The 20,532-nt window shown below is 48.6% G+C and overlaps 1 protein-coding gene across 2 annotated transcripts; it reads right to left on the bottom strand.

Annotated features, from left to right (window-relative positions):
- Window positions 1-78: 78 nt before the first annotated feature.
- On the bottom strand, window positions 79-19,544 carry FOXJ2 (forkhead box J2). Of its 2 annotated transcripts, none has more exons than XM_027594356.2 (11): window positions 18,367-19,544; window positions 12,095-12,441; window positions 10,705-10,779; window positions 9,692-9,760; window positions 9,378-9,518; window positions 8,721-8,919; window positions 5,914-6,354; window positions 5,436-5,537; window positions 4,668-4,877; window positions 3,965-4,063; window positions 79-2,827 (listed from the first exon to the last, which is right to left on the bottom strand). In XM_027594356.2, exons 2-11 carry the CDS (start codon window positions 12,425-12,427, stop codon window positions 2,739-2,741), a joined length of 1,758 nt encoding a protein of 585 aa, XP_027450157.1. In that variant the 5' UTR covers window positions 12,428-12,441; window positions 18,367-19,544; the 3' UTR covers window positions 79-2,738. The 2 variants fall into 2 exon arrangements, with proteins under 2 accessions (XP_027450157.1, XP_027450158.1); XM_027594357.2 differs by lacking the exon at window positions 18,367-19,544 and adding an exon at window positions 12,667-12,760.
- Between the last annotated feature and the right edge of the window lie 988 nt (window positions 19,545-20,532).

The raw sequence follows: 20,532 nt of genomic DNA, 5'->3' as shown, positions 1-20,532 counted from the left end.
GCTTCCCCTTTTCTGCCTTCCTACCCTGGCAAAAAGAAATTTGAGACCAGCCCCAGTAAGATAAAACCAAAAACATTCCTTTTTTTTTTTTTTTTATTAAGAAAGCATGCAAAACACAACAACAACTTGTGAGATCATACACCCCCTTGCCAGCCTGCACCAATGCAAAGCATTATGGGTGGTACAAAGGACTCACCAAACCAGAAACCTGGGGGTCGAAGAGAGGAAAGCAAGGATGAGTGGATCTATATACCACGTTAACTGCTCCATCTGTCCCTCTCCTCCTATTTCTCCCTCATTTCCTCTTGTAGGCAGCGACCTCCTGCAGCTTTGCACACATCACCCAATAGGACAATGACTATACTTCGAGCCCAGCAATGCTGGACCAACAAGAAAAAGTAGTATTCTTTCCATTTCATGGAGGGGAAGGGAAACTGAGGCCCAAAGAGGGTCAGCTTTGTCCTGTGCCATTTAGCAAGGCTGAGTGTAATGGAAGGGAGCTAAAATCCCAGGAGGCCTGATGGCCAATCTCCAGCCCTAGCCCCAAACTTCAGTTACTCCGGCTGCCCACCAGAGTCTTCATGAGACTAGTTTTCAGAAGACATAGATGAATTATAAACAAGGGACATTTACATGTACAATTTAGTCTACCCTCGCAAATCCTGTATGGATCTGAGTAGAAAAGGGGTTTAGAGAAGAGAAGTGATCATTTGTAAAGAGGGGAATCTTGGGGAGAACAAAGGGAAAGCTGTGTGTAGGAGGCACCCTGACTGGTAGGAATCAGGAAGAGATGCCTAGAATTAGGGACACAGGGCAAAGGCATTTCGCCACCCTCTAAGAGAAAGTCTTCCTTCCCCAGTGGGAAATATTATGTCATACTGCAACCCCACTGACTGCCCAACAACGGGGGACTCAAAGCCACTCATACCCCCATTTCTTACAAAGAACTTCACAGAAATAAAGTGCTCTTTAGTTAACCGCCCTTTCTTGCCCCTTTGCTTCAGCCTTCTTCAACAAACTCTCATATATAACCCCCTTACAAAGAAAGGAAGGGGTGAAAAGCAGAAGAGCAGAAAGCTAGATCTCCTGGAAATCATGGGTAAATAAAAGAATACGAACGAAAAGCAGAAATCACGGAGAGTGGCCTTGTCCATGCCTTACATATTTGTCCTGTAGCTTTCAGAGAGTGAACATCCAGTGAAATAAAAACAGAAGTAAGTTGTTCTTCCCTCTCGTAACTAATATTCAACAATTAACATTAAACATACACTAAGTACTTTGCAGCAGTAACTCATGTCCACTCCTCCTTAAAGGAGAGAAGTTGTCCCTGTACCTTTTTCGGGGGGGGGGTCTCCCTTGGCCCTCGTAAACTCTCCTCTCTAGATTATTCACTCCCGTCTACCAATTTCCTTCACTCCTCGAAAGCCGAATGGCAAGCTTCAGCCCCAATGATCTGAATTCCGAGAGAAGCATTTGCCTACACAATTAAATAACTGAAATATCCCCTACCCATGTGAATGCCAGCTCCTTTTCCCTTTCCCCCACCCTCCTACCACCAAGGCTATAGGTTTGGTTCTGCTATGATCAGTGGGAAAGAGGTTCCCATCTTGTCCTAGGACGTGATGAAACTAAAAGAGTGATAATGGCTTCTTTTTCTTTCTTGAGATCCATAAAACAGGGGAAGAAGATAAAAGGGGAGGAAGATTTGAGCCAACAACTGACGGAGAACAAAATAATATTTGCCAAATGGGAAAGGGGGACTGAAGGATAATTTGTAAATACAAATATGAGCCACAGTTAATTTCCAGAGAGAATTATCTTTAAAAACTCAAAAGGGTTAAGTTGAAACCATCTCCTAAAAGCTGAACCTATGCTGAATAGGTGCCCTCATCCCTACCACAGAAGCAGAGTTCTGGCCAAGACCAACTCTATCTCCAATAGACTAAGGGCAAGGAATAAGCCAATGGAAGTTTCTAGTAGCATATAGAAACTGTTTTATATTCCATCGCCCCTCTACAGTACTTGACTCCACCCAACCCAGACGTCTCATTCCACTAGGATTTTATGGTCACCCTCCTGCACCACCACCATCACTCTTTCCCTAGATGGGGAGTGAGCATCAGCAGAGTAAGGACTGAAGATATAAAGGGACAAGGAAGAGCTCAGAGGACAAAATTAGCACCATTGAGTAAAACCTGCAAGTTCATGGCTGCCAAGCAATGTTTTAGATCCCTTTTACTTGAGAATGTGGCTTCTCTAGTACTGGACTGAACTGACAGGAACAGAAAACAATTTAGGGCCCAAAGGTGAGATTAGCATTGAGTTTCTCAAGGAGAAAGGTAAATCAAAGTCTGAAACCTTTTTCTGCTGCCATCAAGGCCTCACCTTCCGACCAGATGGTTTTAAATTAGCAAGGGGTGGACACGGTCCACGGAGGAGGGGCAGAAGACTGGGGACAGCATATAACCAATAATAATAATAACAATAATAATAATAATACCGTAATAAGAATAATAATAAAAGAATTCGGAAAAAAACAAGAAGGAAGAGGAAGAAGGAGGCAGGAAAGGGGGGGTTATCTTCGGCAGCATCTCGCGGTGGCTTCTCTGACAGAGCAAGAAAAAAAGAGGCTATATAAGTATATACAGCAAGGAGGAAGGGGTGGGCCAGGGCCGTTCTTGCCCCACTGCCAGACTTTGCTGCCCAGCCTCAGGCTCAGGGCTGTGCTCCGTGATGCCCTAAGTGATCAAGTCCCAGTCGAAGTCATCAGGGATCTCCTCGTTGGTGCCCGCAGGGGGAACCGGTGGCCGAGGGACCATATGGTGTGCTGTCAGGAAGAGAGAAAGAAATTAAAAGGGCAGCGGTTGGGAAGTTATTCTACCGCTCTAGGTAGGCAGTGCTCAGCCCCAAATACTACCGTGAGGAAGGGCTGGTGAAACCATGGTCCGTATGAGGCCAGGGTTGTTTTTGTTGCTAGCCGCCACTTCAGCGGGGTCTCAGGAAATAAACCAGAGTAAACAGAGGTCGCATGGCGATTTAACACTATGCAGCCACTAAGAATTATACTTACGAAGACCATGTAATAATGAAAAAAACATACACAACATACTATTATATGAAATCACAGTAGAGAAATTTGTAGATATATTACACGGATAAGGAACACATGGACAAAGAGTCTGATGTCACCCAAAAAATGCAAAACACTTGTGGTTAGGCAGGATAATAATGGCGATCTTTCTAAAATGTATTTAAAAGCAAATGATCTGTTCATTTTATACTATCCACGGCAAGTTAGGGTCTTCCTCCAACTCCCCCCACCCCCATCAGAGGTAGTTCAATCCCAGACCCCTGATATAGGAGTCAGGTGACAGGAAAGCAGACATGGGCACAAGGCAGGTATGTCTGTATAACATGTTCATTGTATCTGCCTGAGCATATCTTCCATCTAGATTCCAAAGCTGGACATAAGTGTTCTACATCCTTGTGCATGCTCTTACTTCCTTTTTTTTTTTTTTTAAAGATTTTATTTATCAATCTGAGGGAGACAGAGAGAGAGAGAGACCACAAGCAGAGGGAGAGGCAGAGGGAGAGTGAGAGAAGCAGACTCCCCGCTGAGCGCAGAGCCCAATGTGGGGCTTGACCCCAGGACCCCGAGATGACCTGAGCCAAAGTCAGACATTCAACCGACTAAGCCACTCAGGCACCCCTGCTTTTACTCCCTTTTATTATTGCAGGCACAAGTTATGCTCAAAGTAAATCAGCCTTCTTTAGTCTCCTATGACATGTACCTCCCTGGCAAGGGGCCCACCCTCCAGCCTTAGGAACCATGAAGGTTCACGCACTCCCAGCAGGGGCAAGCAGAAGGGAAGAGAAAGTAGGCTCAGAGCCAGAGGAAAGCAAAAACAACTTGTCAGGGGAGAGAGTATTGGGTTGTTGGAGAAACAAGCTTCCGGGCTCTTACCTGGGCGATTGTATCCTGCTGAGTCCTGGGTGGGGATTGGGTACATTGGTGATGGGCCAGGGTAGAGGTGGGGGGCTTGTGGGTGCACATAAGAGTTCACTGCCAAAGCAAGATAAGAGTTACTTGAGTATACCTCATTCTACTCAATGAGGTGGGGCCCAATATAGAGGGGAAAAGAAATACTCTTTCTCCCCTTAATGTCGCCTCCCTTCCTTGCTCTCTTCTGTAGCTTCAGCAGAAACTATCAGTCCTCACCACTTAGGGCAAAAAGAGACCCTACTGGTCCCTAGAATTGTGAAATATCATGGCTAGTCGAAGGATGACTAATACAGAAACATAATCATTGAATCTCTCTCATTTCACTGGTTTAAAAGATAGTGTAACCGTAGAGAATCACAACCCCATCTGACATGATCCAGGTAGGGGTGACTGCGACACACATCTGGAATGGGCACTTTCTCCTCCCTTTTCATAAGGATTTTTGATCTCCCAAATTAAGGTGGAAAAGGGACTCATACAGTTTTTCAGTATAGGACTTGACTGATACACTAGATGTTCAGCCAACGTAGCAGACAAACCAGTCCCGCGGCTCAGTCTGGGTCACTGCTCATCAGATGACTTTTCTCAGCTCTCTTCTGCCCTTTCCTCCCCCTCTCTTCTCACGAGAGCCTCCACCTCCTTGGCAACTTGCTTGGTTCACTACCTTGGTTCATGGCTGGCTCTTGTTTACCACTGGTAAGGGCACAGGAGTCAGCAATACGGGCAGAGGCTGGTGGCCGGTGGGAGCCCCCTTGGGGGGGCACGTGACCAGTCTGGGTAAGGAAGTGGTTGAGAGAGTCACACAGATTGGCAATGTGATGCTGGTCGAGGCTCCAGTTCTTCTGCTCTGCCTGTCGCAGACTCTCCATCAGTTCTACAAACAGAGAAGCAAGAAGTGCTACCCTTTGCAGGGGTCCCGAAGCCCCTACAGTCTCTACCCCCATCTCACTGCTCCCACCACATCATAAATCAACATCACTGACTAGATTCATTGCCAATAACAACTGACATCTCCTAGAGCTCTACGTGTTCAAACTCTTCTTCTGTTGGTCCCTTCCTAAATTCTTATTACAATTTCCATCTTGCTGGCAAAGAAAACAAAATTTCAAAGGGAGTGAGTGGCTTAGCCAGTAAATGGTAACAGAACTACAAAGTAGCGGTCGTTTCTGAATTCCTGAGAGCCTTCTCACTCAGGGACAGAACAGGGTAGGATAAAACACGGTCATATTTTGAGTGAGTTAAGGCAAAGTTAATTAAAATTAATCTGACAATAACATCGGCATCATCCACCTTGTGAAATATGGAGGGAAAACCGTGGAATCCTCCATCCTCAAACTTCACCGAGCCAACCCCTTCTGGTGCTGGTTTCTATTGGGCTTCCCACTCACAATGTCCTCCTTTTCTTTGGGGTCATCTTCCTCTCATCACTCACCTGAGAACTGTGACTGCTCAATGCTGGACCAGTTGAGGCGATTCACCATCTTAAAGCTTTCCTTTAAGGAGTCGATATTGGAGCACCAGTCAGGAGGAAAGGCTATAAAGAGGTGGGGAGAGTGGATAATAAAAAGGGGGTGAAATGTAAACCGGCAGCCAACTGACAGCCGACTAAGTGCAAGCTTATCAATTACATTACCAGGATAATCTTAAAATCTCCCTCCCGGGAGATGGAGGACTAGTAAAGCTATGGATGCTTTAGAGAGAGGCAGCCTAGCTCCTAGGCAGGAGAATATGTAAAGCAACGGCAGGTGGTCCAAGAATTCCATAACACAGAGCTCTAAGGAGCAACTTCCGCTGGTTCAGAGGAGCTCTGCTGGGCGCGCTGAGGCTAGACGCCCACTGTTAACTGCCTAACCAACTGCATCTCCAGGCCCCAGTCAGAACAAGCGGGTCAGTGCGCCCTCCTTACTCACCGAAGCCAGTACTGTTGATAGGAGCCTGGCCCTGCGCCTGCTGCTGAGTCGGCGGCGGCGGCGGCGGCGGCGGCGGTGGCGGCGGCGGCGGCGGTGGTGGCGGCGGCGGCTGCTGGGCAGGGTGGGGGTGGGGATGGTGCTGATGTGGGTGGTAGCCTCCATGCTGCAGTGGGGGTGGGTGCATGGCCATCACCGAGGGAGGCCCATAGCCTTCGGCCCCAGCCGGCTTCCCCCCGGCTGGGGTACAACCATCCGGGCTTGGGGTGTGCAGTGGAGGCGCACCCCCTACAGCGGAGGGGCCCTGGGCGGGGGCCGGCTGCGGCGGCGGCTGCTGGGGCGGCGGCTGCTGGGGGGGCGGCGGCTGCTGGGGCGGCGGCGGCGGCTGCTGGTACATGTAGTAGTTGTTAGAGGGCGGCATGTCCCCCAGGAGAGAGGAGAAGCCTGCAGGGCAGGAGGAGGCAGCCAAGTGAATTGGGCAATGCATTTCTTTCTTTTCTTTTTCTTTTTCTTTCTTTCTTTTCTTTCTTCCTTCCTTCCTTCCCTCCCTCCTTCCCTCCTTCCTTCCCCTCCCCTCCTCCTTCCTTCCTTGATATATTTATTTATTTGAGAGAGAGAGAGCATGGCGAGCAAGGGGAGGAGCAGAGCGAATCCTCAAGCAGACTCTGCGATGAGCATGAAGCCCAGCACCGGGCTCCACTCCAGGGCCCTAAGATCATGACCTGAGCAGAAAACCAAGAGTCATACCCTTAACCGACTGACCTTACTGGACACCCCAATGCATTTTTCACTAAACAGGACTTCGGCAGGGTTGAGTTGGGAGGCTTTGGGGGGAAAAGACCCAGACTTCAAAGGGTAAGGGTGTTCTGAGAAGGCAAGGATCCTCTCGGCTCCCTCCGCCCCCCAAGACTCCCCCACCTCTGTAGATACAACAGACAGATGGAGGGCCTTGACAGTGGGGCAACTGCTCAAATTTTAGCAAAAAGGTCAGCATGTACCTTTTTATGCTATTCCTCAGGGATCTGGGGGTAGGCCTGGAATCACAGTGTCAAAAGCAGTCAGATTATCAAGGGAAGTTTAAAAAGTAAATTACAGGGGCGCCTGGGTGGCTCAGTTGGCTGGGCATCTGCCTTCGGCTCTGGTCATGATCCCAGGGTGCTGGGATCCAGCCCCACGTTGGGCTCCCTGCTCAGCAGGGAGCCTGCTTCTCTCTCTCTCCCCTGCTCATGCTCTCTCTCTCTCAAATAAATAAATAAAAGGTAAATTACAAATAAAATAAAGCCACTGGGCACCTACTCTCTTTGCTTACTGTGTCTACACTCTTCTGCTGTTACCACCTTCTTGGATTCACTACCAACAAATGGAGTTGGGTGAGGCATAGAGTAAGGATGGATGAATTTCTCACACACACTGGGCAGGGAAGAGCTAGAGACTGAGGCTAGGTAGGCATTAAACTTGAGTGAACACCTGAATCCTCATTCAATCTGATTTTTCATTTTGTCTCTGAGAGCCCCTGCCTGCTCCCCACTTCTGATCAACCAATCCCAACTTGGATTCATTCGTCAAGCAAAGGCTACCATCTTGGAGCATAACTCCAGATCTAAATCCCCCGAGATATAAAAGAAGAAATCCATGGCAGTTAATATAAATTTTCCGAAAGGTGGCTTCTAATCATTTTTCATCATCCCATTCATCCCGTGGCCTGTACAAGGTGGCTACACCGAAGAGGCTCTGATGCCCCACCCGAAGTCGACCCCCACCTCTAATTTCTTTAACAACAGAAACAAACAGGAGTTGCAGAGGGCTGGACCAGATGATCTCTTAAGGAGCCTTCCAATAAGAACTTTAGATTATCTCACACAGTAATTCGGGAAATTTGAGTATGGACAAAATATAAACTGATATTAAGGAAGTATTATTAAATGTGTTAAGAGTAATAATGGCAGTGGATAACCAAGTCTTTATCATTAAGACTGCACATTGAAGTAGTATCTATAGGTGGGATGACATTCCTGGGAATTGCATTAAATTACTCCAATTAAAAAAAAAAAAAGTGGGTGGTAAATGAAACGAGCTGAACAGAATATTGGTACCTGTTAAAATTGGGCCGTCTTAAAAGTTGGAAACCTGAGGGTTTATTATACTATTTTCTCTATTTTTCCATCTGTTTGAGATTTTCTTCTAATAAAAATCAACACGGGGCATCTGGGTGGCTTAGTTGGTTGAGCATCTGACTCTTGATTTCAGCTCAGGTCATGATCTCATGATCTCAGGGTGGTGAGATCGAGCCCCGAGGTAGGCTCTGCTCTTCGTGGGGTGTCTTTTTGAAGATTCTCTCCCTCTGCCCCTCCCTCTCTGCCCCCTCCCACCTGCTCGCTCTCTCTTTCAAATAAATAAATACATCCTTTTTTTAAATAAAAATCAACATAAATGTAAAAATGCTAAAAAATTAAATTTTATGTCTCACAACGAAGCAGATTCTGAGGGAAAGGAAACACTGCTGTCCCCTAGTGGCCAGCCTCTAAATGACCTGCTTGCAGCCATCAAGTCACTGCCCTTAGTTCTGGAAGGGGGATCCCTCCAACTCACTTTCTGAAGCTAATAACCCAGCCTGCCTCTCGAAACGGCTGTCCTTCAGAACTAAGCCAGAAGAGCTTGACTCCAAACAATTTTGGTATCTGAGATGCTTCCCCTGACCAGTGATCAACCTCTCCTCATGTGAAAAACAAGACAGAAGGGAGAGAAGAGAATGTTACCACCCTTTCAGGAGTATAAGGACGTTCGTGCCCCCACCCCAACCGCAGGCTCACCATGCTGAGAGGAGGAAGAGGATTTCTCCAGCATGGATTTGTAGAGGTTGCGAAAGGACCAGCTTAGATCCTGAAAATTGATCTCTGAGTAGGAGAATTTGAAGTCATGGTTGGTGTTATACAGGGGAGGAGGACCCTCGGCGCTTTCTCGGCTTGGAACCCCTCCTGCCACCACTCCCCCATCCACAGATCCCGTGCCCTGCAAAAAGGAGTAAGAGAGAGGTAAGAGAGAGACTCGATCCATGTGCTAAATCAGGAACACAGCCCTTTCATGCTCACCAAGCTCTCTGGCTTGTCTTCATCCTCTCTTAACTTGTCAGTGAGTGAACATCATCTCCCCCCATCTGTCTCATTTATTCCTATGGGGATGTACCTCGAGCCTTTTTCCCACACTCTGTCCACCTTCCGTTCTCATAACCTTTTTGGCTCCCCTTCTCTTCTCACCACTTTTCTTCCCTCTGATCCTTCTCAAAGTTCTGTTATGTCTCTCTCTCAGCTTCCCTCTTCTGCTTTCCCCTTCTTTCCCAATGTATCTGCCTACTACATCACAGGTACTCAATACAGAATTCTGAACTGGCAGATCTATGAATCTGTTCAGCCACCCACCCACCTGTCCGTCCGTCTGTCCCTGTGCACCCTGACACCTCTACTGCTCACCTGGCTGTAGCTGGTAATAGATGTGGGGCTTTGAAGGGACATCTGAGGATTCCCCTCGGAAGGTAGTGAGGCTTCTCCACCCCCTGGAACGCCTCCCCGTGGGCTCTTGCTTGCCTCCTGTTCTGGTGAGTCTTGGGATAGCTGAGGGTTGTAAAAGAACAGAAATCTAGAAGCAGAAACTAAACATCCTCCCGAGACCCATGGTTTCACCTCATCCTTTGCCCCAAACACAGGAAAGGACCAAAACTACAGGACAGGATGTGGCCTGAGCAGCTGCCTCAGAAATGGCATCTCCCCATGAAGTGGGGACTTACATCATCATCTGGAGGGTGTCTTCTCTTTCGGGAGATGTCAGGGCAGGTGTCAATTGTCCAATAAGAGCCCTGGAAGGAGAACCCATCCCCATAGAAAACAAAATCATTATATATGGAAATTCCCACCTCTGGAAAAGTAGATATTTGGGAGGATTTTCACCAAAAAAAAAAAAGTTATATTAAGAAAAATAACTGGAGGGCGCCTGGGTGGCTCAGTTGGTTGGGCAACTGCCTTCGGCTCAGGTCATGATCCTGGAGTCCCGGGATCGAGTCCCACATCGGGCTCCCTGCTCGGCGGGGAGTCTGCTTCTCCCTCTGACCCTCTTCCCTCTCGTGCTTTCTGGCTCTCATTCTCTCTCTCTCAAATAAAGAAATAAAATCTTAAAAAAAAAAAAGAAAAATAACTGGAGAATCACACAGAATCCTGAGGGTACTGGCTATTTTTGAGGAGTAAATTTGTCCTAAAAGTTCAATGAGTATGTCAGAGGTATGACCTGTGGTCCAAACAGAGGTCTCGATTGTTCTGGTATCTACTTCAAAGAGCTGGAAATGCCCAGACACAACCCTCCCCTTCTGTGTGATCTGAGGCGAGGCTCTCTCCTGAACTCCAGCGTCCACATCTATCGAATGAAGAAATTGATTTATCTCTTTTCCCTTTTGAAGATAAAAGTCATAGGATTTTTGTACAGAAAAGTTCCTACAAAGGTTATTTAGCCTACCTTTCACATCTAGAAAGAGTGTCACACATAAGAAAGGGGGCATGAAAGTCAACTCTACCATAAATAATTCTATTTAAAAAAAAAAAAAGATTTCACAATCTTTCTTAGTCACTCATACTAGTGGGGGCCCACAAGCGTGATAGCCAAGCTCTTCCTTTGAGAAAAAATAAAGCTGCTTCTCTAATTAACATGATTTCCTCTTCTGGGTAATTAAAACAGCCACAGGACTCTAGGCTGTCAACTACTCCCCTCTCCTTCCTGCTCCCCCTCTCAGTGCTTACAGGAGCGTCTCACCTTCCCAGGGTCATCCCGAGGTCTAGGCACCTTCCGGAAACACTTGTTGAGAGAAAGGTTGTGCCGAATTGAATTCTAGGGAAGCAGAAGAGCAAGTTAGGTTTGAGCATTGTGTAAAGCAGAAAATTTTCCAATAGGGCACAGAGGGACACAAAAGAACATAACATACAATAAAGTTCAAGTGTCAGGCAAACTTAGTACCTCTTAACTATACTGATGGAGGAACTTACCTAGCAGATAGCAAGAGCACTGAGATCAGAAAATGCAGAAATTAAAATGATGGGAGGTAATGCCTATAAATTTGACTACCAGGTTCTTCTTGTATATACAAAAAAACCAACTATATAATCTTTCTGGTTATATAGTTTCCCAATCTTTCCACCCAGCTGACAACAGGCATATAAATACCTCAAAATCACATCTGCGCAGTGTCTCAATTTAATCAGATCTCCCATAAAAGAATAATACTTTAAGACTATTTATATAAATAAAAACAAAATACAAATTAGGAGCAAAGCAAAGGCACAAATTCACCTTTGTTTTCTCAACAGCCCACGGGAATGTTACATTTGGAGGAAAGAAATAATGTTGCATATGTATGTTGGATGAGGTTGGGGGTTGTGATAGTTAGCAGGGACATATTCATGAAGGAAAAGCTGAAGGCTTCTAGTAGTCTCCAGCTCATCATCTGGTTTGTGTATCAACTGGTGATTTACAGAGCGAAAGAACTACATTAAATCCCCATTCCTAGTCAACAATTGGCCAATGGGTTGCTGCTCCAAAAGATGGAGGACATCAGTCTTCCTTCTTTGCTTGGCAGAGGAGTTTCCTTCTTCCTTTATTGCCAGCCAAACAACTTATCCTCTATCTACTTGCTTGGTGGATGAGCTGTTGGTGAAGGACCTTATTATTATTATTACTATTATTATTATTATTATTATTATTATTATTGGTATACAATTTTTCAAAAGATGAGGACTATGTGCAATGAAGCTTTGGAAATCTGATGAGACTCCTACCTCTAGGTAGGAAGAGGCAATGCCATGCCTTGCACAGTGACTTGAACATAGTAGAGTGGCAATAAGTATTTGTGAAATGAATGAATCTCCTTTTTGAGGACTCAGAAGGTAAGAGGGTATGATGAACAACAGCATCCTGCCATCCTCATAACTACACTTAGTGGCTCGATATCACTGAAGTTTCCCTGATAATACCTTATGAAAGTTGTTCAACTCTGAAAAAGAGTAGGGGATGGGAGATATAAGATTTTAAGTTCACACATCTCTGAAACAGGTCAGAGTGAACTAGACCAGGTTATAGGAAGAAACAAGAGTAGAGAAAAAGGCTGTCAACGGCTAAAAACAAGCACAGGTTATAGAAGCCGTCCCACCTTCCAGCCAATGCCAGCATTCTTGTAATAGGGGAAGTTATCACAGATCCAGCGGTAAATCTCACTAAGGGTCATCTTCTTGGCTGGAGAGGAGTTGATGGCATAGGTGATGAGGGTGGCATAGCTGTACCGTGGCTTGCCATCCTGGTGCACAGCTGCCTCATCTTTGCTCAGGGTGGCATTTGGATCTGTGGGTGAGCCTGGGGGACACTTGCGGCTGCCACCTGGAGGCCCGGCCTGAGAGGCACTCCCAAGCTTCTCAATGGTAGCTCGAAGGGTCAGCTGGGGGAGCCAGTCTATGGAGGTGAGGCTACTCTCTAGGTCAGAAGCCATGGTACTTCTGGGTTCTGCAGAGAAGAGAACAAAGGGGAGAGGAAAATAGAACAGATGAGTGTTATAGCCGGTTACCAGTGGCAAATAATATTCAAATCTTAGTGCTTTAAGGGAAGTAGAGTTTCTTCCCATTATAATTCCCACTGGAGACTGTCACAGGACAGCCCTCAACCAAGTGTTCCCAAAGCCCCCAAACAATATATCACCAATCATCTACCAGGTGACAGATGGGTACTTACCCTACATCTCAATGTACAACATAGGCAACAGGACTCTCCCTTCAGTCAGGACTAAAAGAGAAGTCAACGCCCCCCCCCCCCCCCCCCCCCCCCCGGCCAACTGAGCTATTCCCTCAATCCTCCTTAGTTAAAGCCCTACCACATAATATTTTAAACTATATAATTTTTTTAAAAACTTAATATACCAGGTAAAATCAGCCAAAGTCTACTCTCCAATTATGTGACACTTGTTTTATTTACATACAACATCCACAGACAGACAGCACAAGTGAACATGTAAAGAAAAACAGTCTGAGTAAACACAAATATACACTAATGAAGCACACACCAACACTTTTACAGATGTTTCATATTAGATGTATTTGAGCACACACCCTTTTTATCCCATATATGTGCACGTGAGGCATATTCGATTCACCCTAAGCATAAATTACAAATGACAACCAGCAAAGGACAGACGCAAGACACACACATCAACAGTGGCCCCCATACCCAGAGATCACAATGAGATACATGTACATTACCAGCAGAGCACAAAGTCACACACAGAGGTAACAGATCCTGAGTTACAGCTGCCCTCACACCTTTAAAGCTACCCCTGGCAAGCTCCCGCCCACAGACACCAACACCAGGAAGAAGTCCTCGGCAAGGACCTCCCACCTCTCGGCCCGCTGGGCTTCACTGAGCGGCGGGGGCGGGGGACGACACGGCGACACGACACCCAGCTGTGTGCACACCGGTAACAATCAGATAGCCTGGCTAAAAATAGCCACTCTGGGGCTAAGAGCTGGCTCCCCTTCTCCCGCCCTCCTCCTCTCTCCTTCCTTCCCAGCCAGGCACGCAGGCTCGCTGCCCCTCCATGCAAACTCCTGGCGCTGCCAAACCGCCCACGCCTGATGTTTGCACACCCTGCTACCACCCACACAGCCTGGGCGCTCTTGCTGGCAGAGAGGTGTAGCCAGAGTGACGTGTTGGTGGGGGAAGGTGAGGAACGCCCGGTGCTCTCTGTTATTGCAGGGTCTAGAAGGGCTGGCAGGAAGCGCTTGGTAGCCATTTGGCGCTCCCTGAGAGCCCATGCCGGCAACCCCCTAAGCACTCACTGCTTGGCAGGTTTGTGCCTGCTCAGCCGGGAGCGTCCAGCCAGTATTTCCCTCTCGAACCCCCGCTGACCGTCCCACCAGGGCATTTCTCGGGAGCAGCCAGGGCTAGCATGCCTCAGAATGCAGAATCCTGGACAGAAACACATCGCGGATGTCATTCCTAAATCCGCACCCAGATAATATGCACAAACGTTATGGATTCAACTACACACAAATCCACATCCTTTGCAGTTAAAAGCTCAATCCCAGCTATGACTGCCTACCCCTCTCTCCTGACTGCCAACACATTTTGCAGGCTGTCAGCTCACTCTGTCTCCTGTAGCGGGGACTCTCCTCCCCTTGAGATTTACCCTTTCTCCTAAGGGTCAGCATTCTCACTCATGTGCCTCTCCCCCCAGGTCCCCACCCACACAATCTTGGCATGTACACACATGTACCCTGCACGGTCCTCCTCGCCAGCAACACACCCACTCCACAAGGCTGAAGGGAAACACCTTCGTGCCTCAGGGCCTGAGCAGCATGAGACCCAATCGAAACCCAAGAATTGCTTGCTTGACAGGAGAAAGGAAAAAAAAAAAAAAAAAAGCTATGTTTATAAATAGCATCATGAAGGGGTTTCCCCTTTATCCTTAGCTTTTCTCCCCACCACCCTCCTTTACAGCCCACCACAACCATCTTGCGTTATAATATCATGGAAACTTGGAAGCTAATAGGGCCATTTAATCATTCCAAGAAGCCTCAGACCTCCTAGCACAGCCAAAGTCAAAATGCCACAGCACCTGGGGTAAAGAAAGCAGGGGGCTTTGGGCAATAATTGGTCCTATAGCTGGGTTATCCCAGCCGAAAAGTAACTTGACAATAAGCAGGTTCTCAGTGACCAGGGTTCTCCTGGGTCCTCCCCAGAAGGGGAGGTCTATAAAGAATTCCCTATTATCTCCTGCTAAAGGTGCCTAGGAAACCTCATCTTAAGAACACAGAAGCCTTCCGTGGACACTTCATCTGAAAGTCTCCCAACACTGGACAGGGACATGAGAGTAGATTTCAAGTGGTTTACAGAACCCATCTGGCACGTGCCAATTGCTGTGAATTCCGGAAAGAGAAGCACTCTCAGCCTTTGCTAGTTGTTCTATGCTCTTCCCTCTCCTTACCCCAGCACCAGGTTAGGAGAGCTTAAAGTTAACCTTTCTTCAGCACCCTCCCAGTCAGCCCTCCAGATACCGCCCGGCACTCAAAATACATCCTCATCTTATCAGCTACAAGAAGCTTGCTGCAGAAGGTCCTTCTGATTTTTTGGCACCCTTCTCCCTTTACCCCACTTCCTCACCCCCGTCACTTCCCCATTCTTGAAGGGCAGCCCAGTGCATAGAACCTCAGAGATGAGGTCCCTCAGTTCTATTCCCAACCTTGACACTGACTCACTAAGTGTCCCTAGCCAACCCCTGCTCCCTGAAGTCTTGATGCCTCAGTTTCCCCCTTCAATAAAAGGGATGAAGTCATAAACACTGCCAAAGCTTCATCCCCGGAGGGAAGTGAATGAAGCTTAATGAGCTCGTGGCTGCCACACATTCCATGCTCCCCAAAATAATGGCACGAGGCTAATGTCCAGGGCTATTATTAGAAAGGCAAACAAGAGGTACTTCCATTTCTCAGTCCAACCAACCTAGTTACCCAGACATCTCCCTCCAGGTGGGCCTCGTGCCACTGGGCTTGGGCAGAACCTGAGTCAGGCCACATTCTTCTCTGCGTGCTGGAAGACTGAAAGGAAATACCCATAGAAACTGGGAAAGGCAGCCAAAGGGCAGGCTCCATCACATCCACAGGACGTCTAATGAAGACTATAGTACTGGGAGAAAGGCGGAGAAAAACAGAAAGACATTCTGTTGGAGTGGAAGACTGATCCTGGATGAGATGTGTAAGATCCAAAATAACAGGCACGGTTTTCTTCCCACTTTATTTGAAAGGCCAGGAATTGTTCTCTGTATGGTGCCAAGGTCAGGTACTAAGGAGTGATAACTTCCTGCTTTGAAAAGAATGCCAAAACTAATAGAGCAGTGGTTAAGTTTACCACATTACCAATCACCAGTCAGGCCGCCTGGGTTTCAATCCTGGCTCCACTACTTACTGGCTGTGCAAGCTCGGGCAAGTTACTTAACCTCTCTGTGTTGTAGTTTCTTCATCTATAAAATACAGATGATAACTGTACCTGCACAGGGTTGTTGTGAGGATTGCCTTGAGTTAATATTTTTAAGGTGTTTAGTAAGCCTTAGGTAAGTGCAGCTATTATTATTTTTGAATGGGGAAAAACAGAGAATATTAGAAATGAGAAAGCAGACCACAGAGGTCAGACTGGAAACAGCAAGCCTGCAATGGTGTACGTCACAAAACCTGAACTGAGTCTGCAATAGCTTTCAGGATGTCAGAATCTCCAACTTTTACTTTGGGGATAATGTCACCCCACTACTGACCAATGCCAGGACCAAGTAGATGCCAAAGATGAAGGAACGAGGGGATATCATCTCTTATTTTTCAGCAGGGACCAGGTCTAGTCATAAGACATGATCTGGAAAACAGCACAGTTTTCCAACCCAACAGCCATACTTAATCCAACCCAACAGCCATCTGCTTCTAGCGGATTCCACAGAGGCAAGGAGAATTAGGGAAACTCCGTCCCAGCAGGGTCGGTTACACTGTGTGGTGGGGGGTCCACCTGGAGCCACTGTGATACAGTTCACTCTGAGCCACTCAACAAGTTGCATTCCACCATCTGGGAAAGTACTTTGGGAGAAATGGGTTGCTATTACACCAGAGTCAGCTCTTTTCACAAAGTGGGGGAGGGAGTTCTAGAGGTAAGAGCCAAGGATCCTCATGCTTTTGAGACCAGAGATACCAGAAATGAAACTCTCTTGCTAGTTCTAGAAGAAGTGGCCCCAGCCTGACACTGAGCTGCCCTGCCACAAGAAGTGACTTTCATGCAGCCATTCGTGAGGGTTCCCACTGGCCAGGGCAGGCCAAGCCCTTCCTCCAAGCAGGGCAGCCTTACCAGCACTCTCTCCAGGTCCTTGTGCAGGGGCACCTGCTTCTAGAGGCCTACCAGAAACATAGGATTCTGGGTAACTGGAGGCTTAGTCTGAAAAGCACAGATGTAACTGTCTCCACACACAAACCCACTCAAAACAGAGATAAGCCACATTCACCTGAATTAAGAAACAGATGCATGCCACTCTCCAGCACAGTGTGCAGACCGGGATCATAACCCTGCCTCACATACCACCACTAACAGGTAGTTTCCAGGACCAAGTGGACGTACGTAGGGACTCAGGCAGCCCACCATGGCCCAGACAGAGAAAGAAGAAGGAAACATAAAAACCCACGAAAGATGAAGCCTCCCACTTGGTTTTGCTGTGAGGTGCACACAGATGAGGAATGTACTAATGGCAAGGCGGTAAGGCAGGCCCCCAGCTGGTGATCCCAGGTGGAAAGACACACTGCTTAAACACATACAGCCCGGCCTCAGCTAGAAGGATTTCCGGGCACCTATTTCTTGCCTTTTCTGACGATTCTGGGCTTTGAGGATTCCTGCTCCATATCTCACGAAAGAAAGCTTAAATACAAGATTCCAGAGACACAGAACTGAACAAGAAACGGGAAGGGAAAAGATGAAACCATTAGGTGCTTTTCTGAAAGAAAATTCATCACCGGTCAAATCTCCCAGTGGGAGTGGGGGAGGGGGGTCAACTTATTTCGATGGAAGACTGGAAGGAGGCTGAGCAGCAACACCCCTCTCTTCCTATCTAGGATCTGCTTTTTCCTGAGGAACTGTCCGTGAAGGACAGGAGCTGTGGACAGGAGCTGTGTAGGGCATGAGGGCAGTGGTACCGGGCCAGCATTAAGGAAGCACTTCAACCCAGGAGTTAGCCTTCCCCTACACCCTTTCTTCTTGCCTTGGGACAGGTGGGATCTCCATTTTCCCTTTGGATTTTGATAGAGCCATGCTTCCATCCAGGAATGGGTATGCCTCGAGAGGAGGCCTCCTGGTGTCTGAGGAAGGGTGAGTGGGGACAGACTGATTTTCTTGTCAAGGAGACAGTAATCACAGTGGGTTGGAGAGAACAGCTCTGGTGGACATTAAGCTGACACAGGCTTACAAGGTAAGAAAAGGTAAGATCATTAGAAGCCCTAGACAAGTCTAGGCCATGAAATGCCACGATGATTTTAGTGAAGTAAAAAAGCCCAAGAATGGAGAACACTATGGGAGTCTGGTTGGGATGTGTCCCATCATTATTACACAGTATGGATGGAGTTCTGAAAATGCAGGCGTTCGCTGATATTCCCTTGCCCTCAGCATGAAAACATACATGTCCCTAGGGTCTTCAAATGAATCCCAGCCATCTAGTCCCCAAACACCAAGAAACCCATTTCTCAGAGCTTCTGCAGCAAGATATTAAGTTTGAATCCAGGAGCTTCCTCAGAGCACATTCCCCAGAGGATTCTCTGAGTTACTACTCTACCTTCCCCAGTGATGAAACCCAAGAGCCACCATCTCAGCCCCTACACCCACTAGTACCTAAAGAGGACAGAGAAGGTGAAAGAAAGCACTAACCTGTCTCCAAGGTTCCCCCAGCAAAGGGAGGGAACCACCTGGTACTGGAGTTTGGGGTTGGAGGGACTCCCCTCTTCAAAGGCGGATGAAGAGTCTCATCCTCAGTGGCTCTTCCTGTACTTGGCTGAGCATCCCAAGCTGGGGTGGGGAACTGGGTCCCCTGAGGATGAGGAGCGTTGGGGGGAGAAGGGGGGGGGAGGAGGAGAAGGAGGTCCTACCTGGGGAAGGTGGCACACCCCCCACACCCTGCCTGTAACCCTGGGGAGGAGGGGAGGAGCCTCTCCCAACCAGGAGTTGTCTCCTCCCCCTTGGGGGAGTCCCCCTCCCCCCCAAACTGGATCTTTCGGGAGTGGAGGGCTCTTTCTGTCTGCTGGAGATCTGAGCGGAGGGACTCTGCCCTGTTCCACTGTCTAGGTACAAGGAAGTTGAGAGGAGAGTTCTTCCCCTCTCCTGAAAGGCTGAAAGCCGACTCCTCTTCTTTCCCTGGAGTGTCCTCTGCTTCTGAATGTAAGGACTCCTCTCCCCTGTGAGTACTGGATAGGATGGAGGGCGCCTACTCCATAGGCATTTCCCCCTTTCTCTTGGCCTCAAAAAGTCCTGAACTGCTCAGAGTGTGCGTTTGGAGGGGTGGAGGCACGCTGGGGCGGTCTCACTCTGTCTGCTTCCTTTAGTAAGATCACCCCTTTCTACTTCTGGAGCTCTATTCCCGGGCCAGGATGGGGGTTTTCCTCGCCTCTAGGAGAGACTCTCCCCTGCGGGGGTCTCCTCTTCCCCTCGCCCGAGTGGTAAGGGTCTCCTCTCCAGCGGCGAGAGAGGCTGCTCCCGTCCCCGCTCCCGCCTCCGCTCCGGGGGTGCCCCCGAGGGTGGGGTTTTCCTACTCTCCGCTCTCCCTGAGCTGGCCTGGGCAGCAGGGTCCGGGAGGCCGCGGCTCCCGACTCCCGTCCCCGGCTACTGTGGCGGCAGCGCCTCCTCTAGTCCAGTCCCGTCCGGTCCGCTCGCTTCGGCGCGTGAGGCCCCCGGCGCTGCCACCTCTCGGGCTCCGGCCAGTCCGGGCTCCCGGGGAGCAAGGAGGCGGACGGACAGTGTCAGGGCTCGGGCTCGGGCTCGGGCTCGGCTCGGCTCCGCTGCAGGCCCCGGCTCCTCCCCGGCCTCCGCGCCGCGCTCCGCGCCCCTCCCCCTCCCCCGCCCGCCCGGCCGCCGCCGCCGCCGCCGCCGCCGCCGCCGCCTCCTCCCCGCGCCGGTTAAGGAGGAGCGGGCGGCGCTGAGCCGCAGGCCGTGCCGCCGGGGGGCGCGGCGCCGGGAGAGCCGCGCGACCCGCAACCAGGGGACGCGCCGCCGCTCGCTCACCTGCAGCCCCCGGGCCGCCCGGCAGCGAGCCACTGGCGGGCGGCGCGGGACGGCAAGCCTCCCTGCTACCGGGACGGTTCCCGGGTCACGGCCGACACTGTCCGCCGCGATTTCACACGCGCATTCTGGGGTGTCCTATACACTACAGCCCCGAGGGGTTTTCTCCGGAACGTCTTTGATGGGTTTCCCGTTCCCCCGGAGAGAGTGTATAAAGGGTTATGGCGTTGGGACGGAGTTAATCTGTTATCCTGACATCATCCTGTAGTTCAGTAAATGCTTGTTGAAGGAGTGGATGTGTAAAGAGATAAAGGAGCATGTAACCGGGAAAACTCTAGACTAAACTCTGTATAAACTTGTGCAAGGCCCCTTTTCTGTGGAATCATAGCGAGGAGGGGACCTTGATGGTCGCCCTGACTACCCACTAGGGCTGTTGCAAGGACCACATGAGATAATTTATGTGAAAATACTTTTTAAACTGTACAGTATACAAAGGATGCGAAACATGACTTCTCGTTCAGTTCACTTGACGATCTTGTAACATATGTTATCCTGAGTGACACACAGTAAAGAATGTTATTCTCTGCCCTTTCCAGAATAACCCCCATCCAGAGACAGAAAATGCCACCAGGGAGCCCACCTCTACTTTTCCTCCTCCAGTCACATTATTCCTCTGGAAATTCTTATCTATTTCATCCTCTGACCTGTTAAACGTTTCTCAAACTATTCTACTTTCTATCATATAAAATAATATGAAAGCAAAAAATATCATCCATGAAATACTTGAATTGCTCAAAAAAAAAAGACTATATTCAAGCTTAC

Source organism: Zalophus californianus, chromosome 9, assembly GCF_009762305.2.
Source record: "Zalophus californianus isolate mZalCal1 chromosome 9, mZalCal1.pri.v2, whole genome shotgun sequence".
NCBI lineage: Eukaryota > Metazoa > Chordata > Mammalia > Carnivora > Otariidae > Zalophus > Zalophus californianus.
This window is presented reverse-complemented; position numbering and strand designations above follow the sequence as displayed.

What these genes read in the sequence shown, in the direction of transcription:
- FOXJ2 (XM_027594356.2), bottom strand. Translation starts at nt 12,427, where the DNA reads ATGGCTTCTGACCTAGAGAGTAGCCTCACCTCCATAGACTGGCTCCCC. An exon ending in CTCGGGATGACCCTGGGAAG is followed by an intron (nt 9,761 to 10,704) that starts GTGAGACGCTCC and finishes TTCTCCTTCCAG; the next exon opens with GGCTCTTATTGGACAATTGA. An exon ending in CTATTACCAGCTACAGCCAG is followed by an intron (nt 8,920 to 9,377) that starts GTGAGCAGTAGA and finishes TCCTTTTTGCAG; the next exon opens with GGCACGGGATCTGTGGATGG.